Source organism: Sinocyclocheilus anshuiensis, unplaced genomic scaffold (assembly GCF_001515605.1).
Source record: "Sinocyclocheilus anshuiensis isolate Anshui unplaced genomic scaffold, SAMN03320099.WGS_v1.1 scaffold339, whole genome shotgun sequence".
In the NCBI taxonomy this organism is placed as follows: domain Eukaryota; kingdom Metazoa; phylum Chordata; class Actinopteri; order Cypriniformes; family Cyprinidae; genus Sinocyclocheilus; species Sinocyclocheilus anshuiensis.
Genome location: NW_015552548.1, coordinates 364,412 through 377,864, shown reverse-complemented (window position 1 = coordinate 377,864; position 13,453 = coordinate 364,412). Strand labels below are relative to the sequence as shown.

General features: G+C 34.5%; 1 protein-coding gene across 2 annotated transcripts in view; it reads left to right on the top strand.

The window, feature by feature from the left end:
- Window positions 1-13,453, top strand: part of LOC107664306 (coiled-coil domain-containing protein 15) — a 17,039-nt gene that overhangs the window by 2,318 nt on the left and 1,268 nt on the right. Inside the window, exons 2-9 of one of the 2 annotated variants that reach the window (XM_016454834.1) lie at window positions 639-788; window positions 1,897-2,079; window positions 2,181-2,297; window positions 2,387-2,560; window positions 3,478-3,579; window positions 4,271-4,374; window positions 8,745-8,939; window positions 10,162-10,310. In XM_016454834.1, coding sequence (XP_016310320.1) covers window positions 639-788; window positions 1,897-2,079; window positions 2,181-2,297; window positions 2,387-2,560; window positions 3,478-3,579; window positions 4,271-4,374; window positions 8,745-8,939; window positions 10,162-10,310 — 1,174 coding nt within the window. Of the gene's footprint in view, window positions 1-638; window positions 789-1,896; window positions 2,080-2,180; window positions 2,298-2,386; window positions 2,561-3,477; window positions 3,580-4,270; window positions 4,375-5,066; window positions 5,262-6,571; window positions 6,721-8,744; window positions 8,940-10,161; window positions 10,311-13,453 lie in introns of both variants that reach the window. The other variant, XM_016454833.1, reaches the window with a different exon arrangement.

Genomic DNA, 13,453 nt, shown 5'->3' with positions numbered 1-13,453 from the left:
ATATATATTATTTATTTTTAAGCTTTTTTTTTTTTTTTAGATATATCCCAAATTAGGGTTACACACATTGCAAACCCACATAAATACACTCAAATAAAATGACCTCTTGAGAATGATGTTCCTACTAATGGGTACCTGATGAAGACAGCTATAAGGATTCATAGCCACACATGTCCCTTACATGTAACCCTGTGTGTGTGTGTGTGTGTGTGTGTGTGTGCATGTTTATGCCAAGGTCCAGGTAAAAAAATGAATTCAATTCACACAGATAATAAGTAGTTTTCTTTTGAAGTTGCAGTAAGTTTTAGCATTACAGTTGGAATGCAAAAACGGAGCGAGGGAGATGATAGGGTCTTGTATGCATTGTATGTGATATAATGCTAGATTGGAAAGAGCTTTTATCTTTTCAATGGGAATGTCAGAATGGAGGTCTTTCTCTCAGAAGAGGGCCAATCTCTTTGATTTTCTTCCTGTAATTATGTTTTTTTTTTTATGGCTTTTTTGGCAAATGACGACTCTCGGCACAAGCTTTCCACCAGAGAAAAAAAGAAAGAGAGAGAGAAAGAGAGAGAGAGCAAGCTAATGGGCAAGGCCTAATGAAGTTTTTGTGTGTGTGTGTGTGTGTGTGTGTGAGGAAGGTCCGGGCTTTGCTCACAGAAGAGTTTCTGGAGGAGACCCGACGAGAGAAAGAGGAGAGTCTGCGCCGATTTCAGGATTCAGTTCGTGAACGTGTGTCGCAGCAGGCCCGTCTGCGCAAACAACAGCAGCTACTGAAATCATATGAGACAGTAAGAAAACATACAAATCCTGTGCTCTTTGGAAATAGATCTATTAATTATGTTAAATAAGCTATTATCTAGCATAAACTTTACACTGCTGTTCAAAAGTTTGGTGTCTAAGATTTTTTTAAATGTTTGTGTATAAAGTATAGTATGCTCACCAAAGCTGCATTCATTTGTTCAAAAACAGTAATATTGTGAAATATTATTAAAATTTTATATAACTGTCTTCTATCTTAATATATTTTAGAATGTAATTTGTTTCTGTGATGACAAAGCTGAATTTTCAGCATCATTACTCCAGTCTTCAGCATATAACATTAATTCTAATATGCTGATTAATGCTCAAGAAATATTTTTTTATTATTATCAAGTTGAAAAAAGTTGTGCTGCTCACAATTTTTTCGGGGGGGAAACCAGCATACTTTTTTTTAGTATTTTTAAAAAATATTTTGTAACATTATAAATGTTTTTACTGTCATTTTTGATCAACATCAACAAGTCAGTGTTATTTTAATATTATTTATATACTATTACAGCATTTATTAATATTTTTAATTAGCTTTCATTTTTACATTTTCAGTTTTATTTTTATTGTACTTTAATTTGAGTAATTTTTAATGTGCTTTTATCATTTTTATTAGTTTGTTTATATATTTCTATTTACCTTTAATTATAATTTATTTCTATTTTAGTACTTCAGATTTTTATTATATTGCCATGGCAATTGGAAGGGTTTCATCTAATATGTGTTTTATTTTTACTTTAATTTCATATATTGAAAAGTATTTTTAATAGTTTTAGTTTAGTTAATATCAACATTGATAAAAGTATTAATTTTTGCAAAAACGTTTGACCCAGACGGCAGTGTACATGGTATGAGAGTAGCTAGTTTTAAACACAAAATATTTGTGGAAAATGCCTTTAGTATTTTATTGCTACAACAACCATAAGTTTGTCTGAATGGCTGTATGCAAGTCATGTCACCTTATTCTTAAAAAAGGGACTGGTTTTGCTTTACTTGCAAGTTTACATGGCAGTGAAAAGTCCAAATTTGTCCTAACAAATGCTTAAATACCCACAATCAAAAAGTTATTTGTGTGAACACTATCTTCAGGTTGAGTGTGAGAGCAAAGTATCGCAACTAACCAGCAAAGCAGCCCCTCGTCTTACACCTCAAACCAATTTATTCCCTTCCTGGACACATGGGGAGCGAGCAATCTGCAGTCCCAGCTCTTGCTGTGTCAGCGCTCGGGGGACGGAGGCTGTTTCTTCACATCACCATACACATAATATACGGGTATTTACAGAGCATGATCCTTATACATCTACGTGGATCATTTTGCTCTTGTGATTTGGCAGAATGTAGCTGTAAGGGTGAGTTTCTTTACGTTTGTCTAGGTCAGTAAAGTCAGGAAGCAGGTGAGACACAGACTAGCCGCTCGTCAGACAGTGCAAGAGGGTGATGAACTCTCACAGCTACCTGGTGGGAGATGGAAACTATCCCCAGCTAGAGATGTGAGTCATGCATGATGCATTTGGGTCATTTCTGAGACCTGAACGTTCAGTGTTGCAGTATTAATATCTTCACTTTTTGTTATGTACAGAAACCTGAATCACACACTTGGAGAGATCAGAAGGATACTGAAGGTACAAATTATGGAGGAGAGGAATACAAGCAGGATGTTGAAGTGGAAGATGAGATGCTGTTGGGGCAACATGATCAACCTCTTGATTTGCATCGCCACAGAAGCAAGACTGTAACTTTTCAGAACGATATGGTAAGAAGATCTTGTGTGGCCTTAAATATAGTCTCGTATGGCGCACCCACATTCATTAGACATACAGTGTAAAAAAAATAAATAACTGCACAGGTTTTTATCAATACACTGGAAAGCAAGGCTTTGCTTACAAGTGACCTGGCTGCTACTGTACAATTCAATAAGTGCTTCTGTGGAAGAACCAGTATTTTGCAACGTTTCTGAGATTTGTGAGAACAACATTAGATTTTGTTTCTTTTGTGTGTTATGTTCATTTAAAAAAAAAATCAAGGGTTGTCAATCTTTAAGATGACACAAATATTATCATCCTTTATGAGGAATCCTTCCTAAAACATCCCTTAAACATTCCTCTTTAAACCATGTAAAAAACTGACTGATGGTTTTACATATAGCTTATGCAGCTCCTTGTTTAAGTGGCTGCTTCAGAATAATTAGATACTTTCTGAATCAGCGCTGTTTGAGCATACCCAATTACATTTATGACATTTTCAACAAATTATGATATTACATAATGTAACACAATGCCTTTTATATTCATTCAGGGAAGTTGTGGCCTAATGGTTAGAGAGTCGGACTCATAACCCAAATGTTGCGGGTTCGAGTTTCGTACCGGCAGGGATTGTAGGTGGGGGGAGTGAATGTACTTCGAGTCTCGTACCGGCAGGGATTGTAGGTGGGGGGAGTGAATGTACAGCGCTCTCTCCCACCTTCAATACCACAACTGAGGTGCCCTTGAGCAAGGCACCGAACCCCCAAATAAATGGCATAATGGCTGCCCAGTGGTCCGGGTGTGTGTTCACGGTGTGTGTGTGTTCACTGCTGTGTGTGTGCACTTAGGATGGGATAAATGCAATGGGTCACCATACTTGGCCACATGTCACGTCACATTAATACTGTACATGTTGGTGTCTCTGCAGGTATATGAGCCAGATGAGCCAGACACTGTTTCCTTCACAACTGACTACAGAGCTTCCCAAGTGCTTTGGCCTCATGACCATCAGGAGGAGCTGAAGAGGCAGGTAGGGAATCATGCTTTATTTAGAATGGTGGCTCTTTTTATTAGGGAGATCAATGGAGATCATTTAATATTTGCAGCAATGAAAGTAAATATCTGACTGTAAGCATATTAAACTGAAAAACATAATTCATATGTACATTACCATTCAAACGTTTTGGATTTTTAAAAATGTTTTTAAAAGAAGCCTCTTATGCTTACCAAAGCTGCATTTATGTGATCAAAAAATATGTTAAAAACAGTAATATTGTGAAATATTATTACAATTTAAATATTTTACTATGTATTTCAAAATAAAAAAAACCATATGCTGATTTGGTGCGCAAGAAACATTTCCTCATTTTCATTGTTGAAAAATTTTCGGTGTGCTGCATAATATTTTTATGGAAACCATGATATAGTTTTTTCAGGATTCTTTGATGAAGAAAAGAGCATTTATTTAAAATAGAAATTATTTGATTGTTGAATAGATGTAATAAATGTATAAATTATTTTGAATGTTAAATAAAATATGTCACTTTTGATCAATTTAATGCATGAATAAATGTATTATTTATAGTTCGCTGAATAAATTTATTATTTATATTTCCAAAAAAACAGCTGACCCCAAACTTTTTTTTGTTTTGATTTCGGTGTAATCTCTCTTCTTGCCAAAAAATATTGTTTTCTTCAAAGTGCTAACTGTGTTGTTTCAGAGGCAGTCTCAGTTCCTCATGTATCGACGGCACTTCATGGACATTGAGCGAGAGCAAGTGAAGGAGCACCGAAGGCACAGGAAACATCTGAAGAGAACTGCAAGGTCAAACCTCACCACATGTTTACAAGTATCTTCTCTACAACAGCATCACATTTACGTTCTTTATTTCACTGCTACTAAAAAAGATGTCTATTTGCATACCTTTCCGCATGATGGTTGCTCACTTCTCTTTTGGTTTCTCTGCTGTAGTCAGGCTACAGTAAATAGTTTACATGACTGACTAGTTACTGTAAAATAATGATAATAATGGACAAAAAATAAGACTGTTAGAATAATTGCTAGGTCTTTGTCACAAAGACCAATATAAAAAAGGCATGACTTTTAATTAAAAATGTCACTCCCATAACAAGTACACATAGTTTTAAGTTCCTAACTATTATACTTTTTCCTGTAACTCAACTGGTAGAGCATGACGATAGCAATATGAAATTCAAGGGTTGGATTCCCAGGAAAAGACACATGTTAAAATGTTTACCCTTTATTGATGATATAGAATTAGCTAAAAAAAATAAATTGTTTCAAACTTAATTTATAAGTATGTGCACATATTATGTACAATTAATTTAAATGTAATTTAAAGTAACCTGTCCTTAAGCTTAAGTGAAGTGTACTATTGAGGCACGTAACCACCAATACTTTTTCTTTCATTAAGTTGTCCAAGAACACAAAAGACTTCATGTTGCACTTTATATTATACTTTCTTTTATAAACTCAGAGAACGTTTTTCTGTGTAGCATTAAGAATGAAAAAGAACAACTCAGGAAAGCGGAGGAGAAGAAGATGGAGAGGCAGCGACAGCAGGAGGAAGAAAGAAAAGACATGGCTGAGAGGGAGTATTTGATTTTGGAGCAATTGAGGCTTGATGAGGAGGAGGCAGCAGAGAAGGTAGAGAGACGAGAGAAAACAAAGAGCATCAAAGAAAGCAAACGGTACATACTGCCAATATATGGCACAAGTTATCTTGTTATGAGTATGTTCATTATAACCATAAATACACTAAAAGTTTGGGGTGGTAACTTAAAAAAAATTAATAAATCTCTTATGTGCACCAAGACTTCATTTATTTGTTCACAAATACAGTAAAAACAATAACATTGTAAAATATTATTAAATTAAAATCTAACTGTTTTCTATTTTAAAATGTATTATAAAACGGATAGTTCCAGTCCTTGATTCTGACTGGTTGAGCCACGTTCGAAGCTGTTGTAAATTACTCTACAAACATACACATTTGTTTACGTTTGTCTGTTGCTTGGCAACCAATTTCTTGCAACCACAACTGATTCCGAGGAACTACATTGTTTGGTGGAAGAATACTGTTTTTATTAATATCATTACACTTTATTTGCTCTGTTTTATTTTGTGAAACCTTACTACATATATGGAATAACCATTTTATAAAAGCAATAAGCCCCGTGAAGCCGTGGTTTACAGTGAATTTATAACAGCTAATGGGGTTTTACAACGCCCCTTAGCTGTTATAAATTCACTGTAAACTACGGCTTCTTGGGGCTTATTGCTTTCATTTATTCCTGTGATGGCAAAGCTGAATTTTTAGCAGTCATTACTCTAGTCTTCAGTGTCACATGATCCTTCAAAAATTAATCTAATAATATAATATATGTATATAATAAATGTTTCTTCGGCAGTAAATCAACATATTAAATATGTTGATTTACTGCTGTAGAAACATTTATTATTATCCTTGATACATTTTTTTCAGGATTCTTTGATCAATAGAAAGTTCAAAAGAACAACGTGCAATTCAAATACAAATCTTTTGTAACATTATAAATGTCTTTACTGTCACTTTTGATCAATTTAATGCTTCCTTGCTGAATAAAAGTATTAATTTCTTTAAAGAAACATCTTACTGATCCCACATCTGTCGTGGGGATCAGTTGTGGCCTAATGGTTAGAGAGTCGGACTTGTAACCCAAAGGTTGCGGGTTCGAGTCTCAATGTTTGTTCACTACTCACTGCTGTGTGTGTGCACTTGGATGGGTGAAATGCAGAGCACAATTCTGAGTATGGGTCTCCATACTTGGCCACACGTACTTTCCGTTCCTTTTCAAATGTTTGAATGGTAGTGTACATCACAACATAAACAAAGTAGTGTACATAACCATAAACAAAACATAAATACACCATAACATCTATTGTTTTACATTCAGTAGATCTGAATAGTGTTCTAATCATATGTAAAGAGCTGTCGTGGTGTGTGATGATTCTGTGACAGGTACATTGAGGCCATGCAGGCTCTAATGAAAAAGAAGCTGGAGAAGGATAATGTTGAACTCCCTCCTCTGTGCTGCTGTGGAGACACTTTCTGGGACAGCCATCCTGATACCTGCGCCAACAACTGCATCTTCTACAACAATCCTAAAGGTAAACTGCTCACTCTGTGTCCATTTCATTTCATATTTTAGGATAATTATAGAGTATTCAGCTTCTTTCGAGTCTCGTACCGGCAGGGATTGTAGGTGGGGGGAGTGAATGTACAGCGCTCTCTCCCACCTTCAATACCACAACTGAGGTGCCCTTGAGCAAGGCACCGAACCCCCAAATAAATGGCATAATGGCTGCCCAGTGGTCCGGGTGTGTGTTCACGGTGTGTGTGTGTTCACTGCTGTGTGTGTGCACTTAGGATGGGATAAATGCAATGGGTCACCATACTTGGCCACATGTCACGTCACATTAATACTGTACATGTTGGTGTCTCTGCAGGTATATGAGCCACATGAGCCAGACACTGTTTCCTTCACAACTGACTACAGAGCTTCCCAAGTGCTTTGGCCTCATGACCATCAGGAGGAGCTGAAGAGGCAGGTAGGGAATCATGCTTTATTTAGAATGGTGGCTCTTTTTATTAGGGAGATCAATGGAGATCATTTAATATTTGCAGCAATGAAAGTAAATATCTGACTGTAAGCATATTAAACTGAAAAACATAATTCATATGTACATTACCATTCAAACGTTTTGGATTTTTAAAAATGTTTTTAAAAGAAGCCTCTTATGCTTACCAAAGCTGCATTTATGTGATCAAAAAATATGTTAAAAACAGTAATATTGTGAAATATTATTACAATTTAAATATTTTACTATGTATTTCAAAATAAAAAAAACCATATGCTGATTTGGTGCGCAAGAAACATTTCCTCATTTTCATTGTTGAAAAATTTTCGGTGTGCTGCATAATATTTTTATGGAAACCATGATATAGTTTTTTCAGGATTCTTTGATGAAGAAAAGAGCATTTATTTAAAATAGAAATTATTTGATTGTTGAATAGATGTAATAAATGTATAAATTATTTTGAATGTTAAATAAAATATGTCACTTTTGATCAATTTAATGCATGAATAAATGTATTATTTATAGTTCGCTGAATAAATTTATTATTTATATTTCCAAAAAAACAGCTGACCCCAAACTTTTTTTTGTTTTGATTTCGGTGTAATCTCTCTTCTTGCCAAAAAATATTGTTTTCTTCAAAGTGCTAACTGTGTTGTTTCAGAGGCAGTCTCAGTTCCTCATGTATCGACGGCACTTCATGGACATTGAGCGAGAGCAAGTGAAGGAGCACCAAAGGCACAGGAAACATCTGAAGAGAACTGCAAGGTCAAATCTCACCACATGTTTACAAGTATCTTCTCTACAACAGCATCACATTTACGTTCTTTATTTCACTGCTACTAAAAAAGATGTCTATTTGCATACCTTTCCGCATGATGGTTGCTCACTTCTCTTTTGGTTTCTCTGCTGTAGTCAGGCTACAGTAAATAGTTTACATGACTGACTAGTTACTGTAAAATAATGATAAAACTGGACTAAAAATAAGACTGTTAGAATGATTGCTAGGTCTTCGACACAAAGACCAATATAAAAAAGACATGAATATTACTCAAAAATGTCACTCCCATAACAAATACACATATTTTAAACTTCCTATCTATTATGGATTTTCCTATAACTCAACTGGTAGAGCATGACACTTGCAATGCTAAATTCAAGGGTTTGATTCCCAGGAAAAAACACATCAAAATGTATACCCTTTATAGGTATATATATATATATAGAATTTAGATATGATATAGAATTTAGTTAAAAATAAAATATTTTAAACTTAATTTATATGTATGTGCACATATTATCTACAATTAATTTAACGTAAACATTAAACATTCTTTTTAAATGTATAATATATTTTTTTAAATATTTACAAAAAAGTTGTTTTGTTTTAGTTTATTTTGGTAATCTGTCATTAAGCCTAAATGCATTTTTTGTACTGTTGAAGCAAGTAACCACACATCATTTTTCTTTTATTAAGTTGTCCAAGAACACAAAAGACTTCATGTTGCGCTTTATACTTTCTTTTATAAACTCGGAGAACTTTTTTCTGTGTGTAGGATTAAGAATGAAAAAGAACAACTCAGGAAAGCGGAGGAGAAGAAGATGGAGAGGCAGCGACAGCAGGAGGAAGAAAGAAAAGACATGGCTGAGAGGGAGTATTTGATTTTGGAGCAATTGAGGCTTGATGAGGAGGAGGCAGCAGAGAAGGTAGAGAGACGAGAGAAAACAAAGAGCATCAAAGAAAGCAAACGGTACATACTGCCAATAAGTTATCTTGTTTATCTTGTTATGAGTATGTTCATTATAACCATAAATACACTAAAAGTTTGGGGTGGTAAAATAAATAAATCTGATTTTTGATGCAATAACACATAAGTACTAAGACTGCATCAATGAAACGGCATGCATTATAAGTGTTTTAATTATTTATATTTTGTCCACTGTACGTATGCACAGTTATGCAAAGTGAATGATTTATGATCATTTTATAAAACGGAGAGTTCCGGTGCTTGGTTCTGATTGGCTGAGCCGCGTTCGAAGCTGTTAATTACTCTTTACTCTACAAACATACACATTTGTTTACGTTTGTCTGTTGCTTGGCAACCAATTTCTTGAACTGATTCCCCCGTGAAGCTGTGGTTTACAGTGAATTTATAACAGCTAAGGGGGTTTTAGGCACTCCGCTTTGCGTCGTAACAAAGCCCCTTAGCTGTTATAAATTCACTGTAAACTACGGCTTCTTGGGGCTTATTGCTTTCATTTATTCCTGTGATGGCAAAGCTGAATTTTTAGCAGTCATTACTCTAGTCTTCAGTGTCACATGATCCTTCAAAAATTAATCTAATAATATAATATATGTATATAATAAATGTTTCTTCGGCAGTAAATCAACATATTAAATATGTTGATTTACTGCTGTAGAAACATTTATTATTATCCTTGATACATTTTTTTCAGGATTCTTTGATCAATAGAAAGTTCAAAAGAACAACGTGCAATTCAAATACAAATCTTTTGTAACATTATAAATGTCTTTACTGTCACTTTTGATCAATTTAATGCTTCCTTGCTGAATAAAAGTATTAATTTCTTTAAAGAAACATCTTACTGATCCCACATCTGTCGTGGGGATCAGTTGTGGCCTAATGGTTAGAGAGTCGGACTTGTAACCCAAAGGTTGCGGGTTCGAGTCTCAATGTTTGTTCACTACTCACTGCTGTGTGTGTGCACTTGGATGGGTGAAATGCAGAGCACAATTCTGAGTATGGGTCTCCATACTTGGCCACACGTACTTTCCGTTCCTTTTCAAATGTTTGAATGGTAGTGTACATCACAACATAAACAAAGTAGTGTACATAACCATAAACAAAACATAAATACACCATAACATCTATTGTTTTACATTCAGTAGATCTGAATAGTGTTCTAATCATATGTAAAGAGCTGTCGTGGTGTGTGATGATTCTGTGACAGGTACATTGAGGCCATGCAGGCTCTAATGAAAAAGAAGCTGGAGAAGGATAATGTTGAACTCCCTCCTCTGTGCTGCTGTGGAGACACTTTCTGGGACAGCCATCCTGATACCTGCGCCAACAACTGCATCTTCTACAACAATCCTAAAGGTAAACTGCTCACTCTGTGTCCATTTCATTTCATATTTTAGGATAATTATAGAGTATTCAGCTTCTCCTTGTCTTGATAGACTGTGCATTGTGTAATTCAGATTCTTTTGTCCTAACAAGCAACAAGTGACACAATATTTTCTTGGTTGCTTGGTTCCTATTTCTGTGGCATTGTGTGGGATGGCCCCGCCCACAGAGAAATATCATTGGTCCTTAATCCTGCTCCTCATAATTGAACATCAAAAATATTCTGATTGTGTTGCTGGAAACTTGTCATATCGTGCCTGTTTTTATGTCGTAAATGATCTTACTCACAGTACCATGACTTGACAGACAATGCATGTGGGGCCTCTGTCACAACTGATGTCTTTTGTTTTTCCACTTTCCATGACATAGTATAATGGTACATTTTAGACAGTGTGAAGTTTAATCCTGGATTTAGTTCATCACAGGAACAGCCTTATTTTATAACAAAATTTGTAAATACCCTTGTAAAAAAGAAGTACACTTCGGCATACTTATTACTTTAAAAGAAATGTTTTTTTGGACATTTACTTGAATGTTACATACAATTAAATGAAAATATATTATAGTTTAGATTAATATTAAATGCAATTAGTTGAACTTAAGTATGTTTTTTAATGTAATTACATCATTATTTCAATTGTGTATCTTTGAAATTTAGTTAAAGTGTACTGCTGAATGAACTGAGAAGCATATGGTGAACTAAAATATACTTGTCATATCATATCTATTGAAACATGCATGTTACTTATTTAAATATATTTGTAATTACATATTTGTAATGAAGTTTAGTACATTTAAAATATATTAACTTTAATTGTAATACTGAATAACACACTACAGTTAATCAACTCTCTAAAATGCTGGGTTGTTTCAACCCAACTTTGGGTCAAATATGGACTAACCCAACAACAAAAAAAAATATTTAAAACTTATATTTAAAAATTTAACCCAACGGTTGGGTTAGTCCATATTTGACCCAAAATTGGGTTGAAACAACCCAGCATTTTTTTTAGAGTGAAGTACTTAAAGTACTCAGCGCGCCGACATGTAGTGCCTTTGCGCTTCGGGCGTCCTGAGTTCGAGTCCCGGCTCGTGGACCTTTCCCGATCCCACCCCCCTCTCTCTCTCACCCACTTCGATTCCTGTCGACCTACTCTCCTATCTAAATAAAAGACATAAAAAAAAAAACCCGCCAAAAATAAATCTTTAAAAAAAAATAAGTGTACTTATTTAAGCACAACAAAAGATTATTAAAACATAATGATTTAAATTGTGTTAAAATAAAATGTCCAATAATTGTTCCAAAAACCTTTTAAAAGTATACTTAAGTGTGTTAAGAACAGTGTTGGGCAGTAACGGATTACTTAGTAACGCGTTACTGTAATTTGATTACTTTTTTAGTAACGGAGTAATTTAACGCGTTATAATTTTCAAAATAGTAATTAGAGTATAGTTACAAGCCGAAGTCTCTATTATGTAAAGAGCTGTCGTGGTGTGTGATGATTCTGTGACAGGTACATTGAGGCCATGCAGGCTCTAATGAAAAAGAAGCTGGAGAAGGATAATGTTGAACTCCCTCCTCTGTGCTGCTGTGGAGACACTTTCTGGGACAGCCATCCTGATACCTGCGCCAACAACTGCATCTTCTACAACAATCCTAAAAGTAAACTGCTCACTCTGTGTCCATTTCATTTCATATTTTAGGATAATTATAGAGTATTCAGCTTCTCCTTGTCTTGATAGACTGTGCATTGTGTAATTCAGATTCTTTTGTCCTAACAAGCAACAAGTGACACAATATTTTCTTGGTTGCTTGGTTCCTATTTCTGTGGCATTGTGTGGGATGGCCCCGCCCACAGAGAAATATCATTGGTCCTTAATCCTGCTCCTCATAATTGAACATCAAAAATATTCTGATTGTGTTGCTGGAAACTTGTCATATCGTGCCTGTTTTTATGTCGTAAATGATCTTACTCACAGTACCATGACTTGACAGACAATGCATGTGGGGCCTCTGTCACAACTGATGTCTTTTGTTTTTCCACTTTCCATGACATAGTATAATGGTACATTTTAGACAGTGTGAAGTGATTTAGTTCATTTAGTTCATCACAGGAACAGCCTTATTTTATAACAAAATTTGTAAATACCCTTGTAAACACTTCGGCAACTTCGGCATACTTATTACTTTAAAAGAAATGTTTTTTTGGACATTTACTTGAATGTTACATACAATTAAATGAAAATATATTATAGTTTAGATTAATATTAAATGCAATTAGTTGAACTTAAGTATGTTTTTTAATGTAATTACATCATTATTTCAATTGTGTATCTTTGAAATTTAGTTAAAGTGTACTGCTGAATGAACTGAGAAGCATATGGTGAACTAAAATATACTTGTCATATCATATCTATTGAAACACTTCCGCATACTTATTACTTTAAAAGAAATGTTTTTTTGGACATTTACTTGAATGTTACATACAATTAAATGAAAATATATTATAGTTTAGATTAATATTAAATGCAATTAGTTGAACTTAAGTATGTTTTTTAATGTAATTACATCATTATTTCAATTTGAAATTTAGGAAATTTAGTTAAAGTGTACTGCTGAATGAACTGAGAAGCATATGGTGAACTAAAATATATCATATCTATCATATCTATTGAAACATGCACGACATGTAGCGCCTTTGCGCTTCGGGCGTCCCGAGTTCGAGTCCCGGCTCGTGGACCTTTCCCGATCCCACCCCCCTCTCTCTCTCACCCACTTCGATTCCTGTCGACCTACTCTCCTATCTAAATAAAAGACATAAAAAAAAAAACCCGCCAAAAATAAATCTTTAAAAAAAAATAAGTGTACTTATTTAAGCACAACAAAAGATTATTAAAACATAATGATTTAAATTGTGTTAAAATAAAATGTCCAATAATTGTTCCAAAAACCTTTTAAAAGTATACTTAAGTGTGTTAAGAACAGTGTTGGGCAGTAACGGATTACTTAGTAACGCGTTACTGTAATTTGATTACTTTTTTAGTAACGGAGTAATTTAACGCGTTATAATTTTCAAAATAGTAATTAGAGTATAGTTACAAGCCGAAGTCTCTAT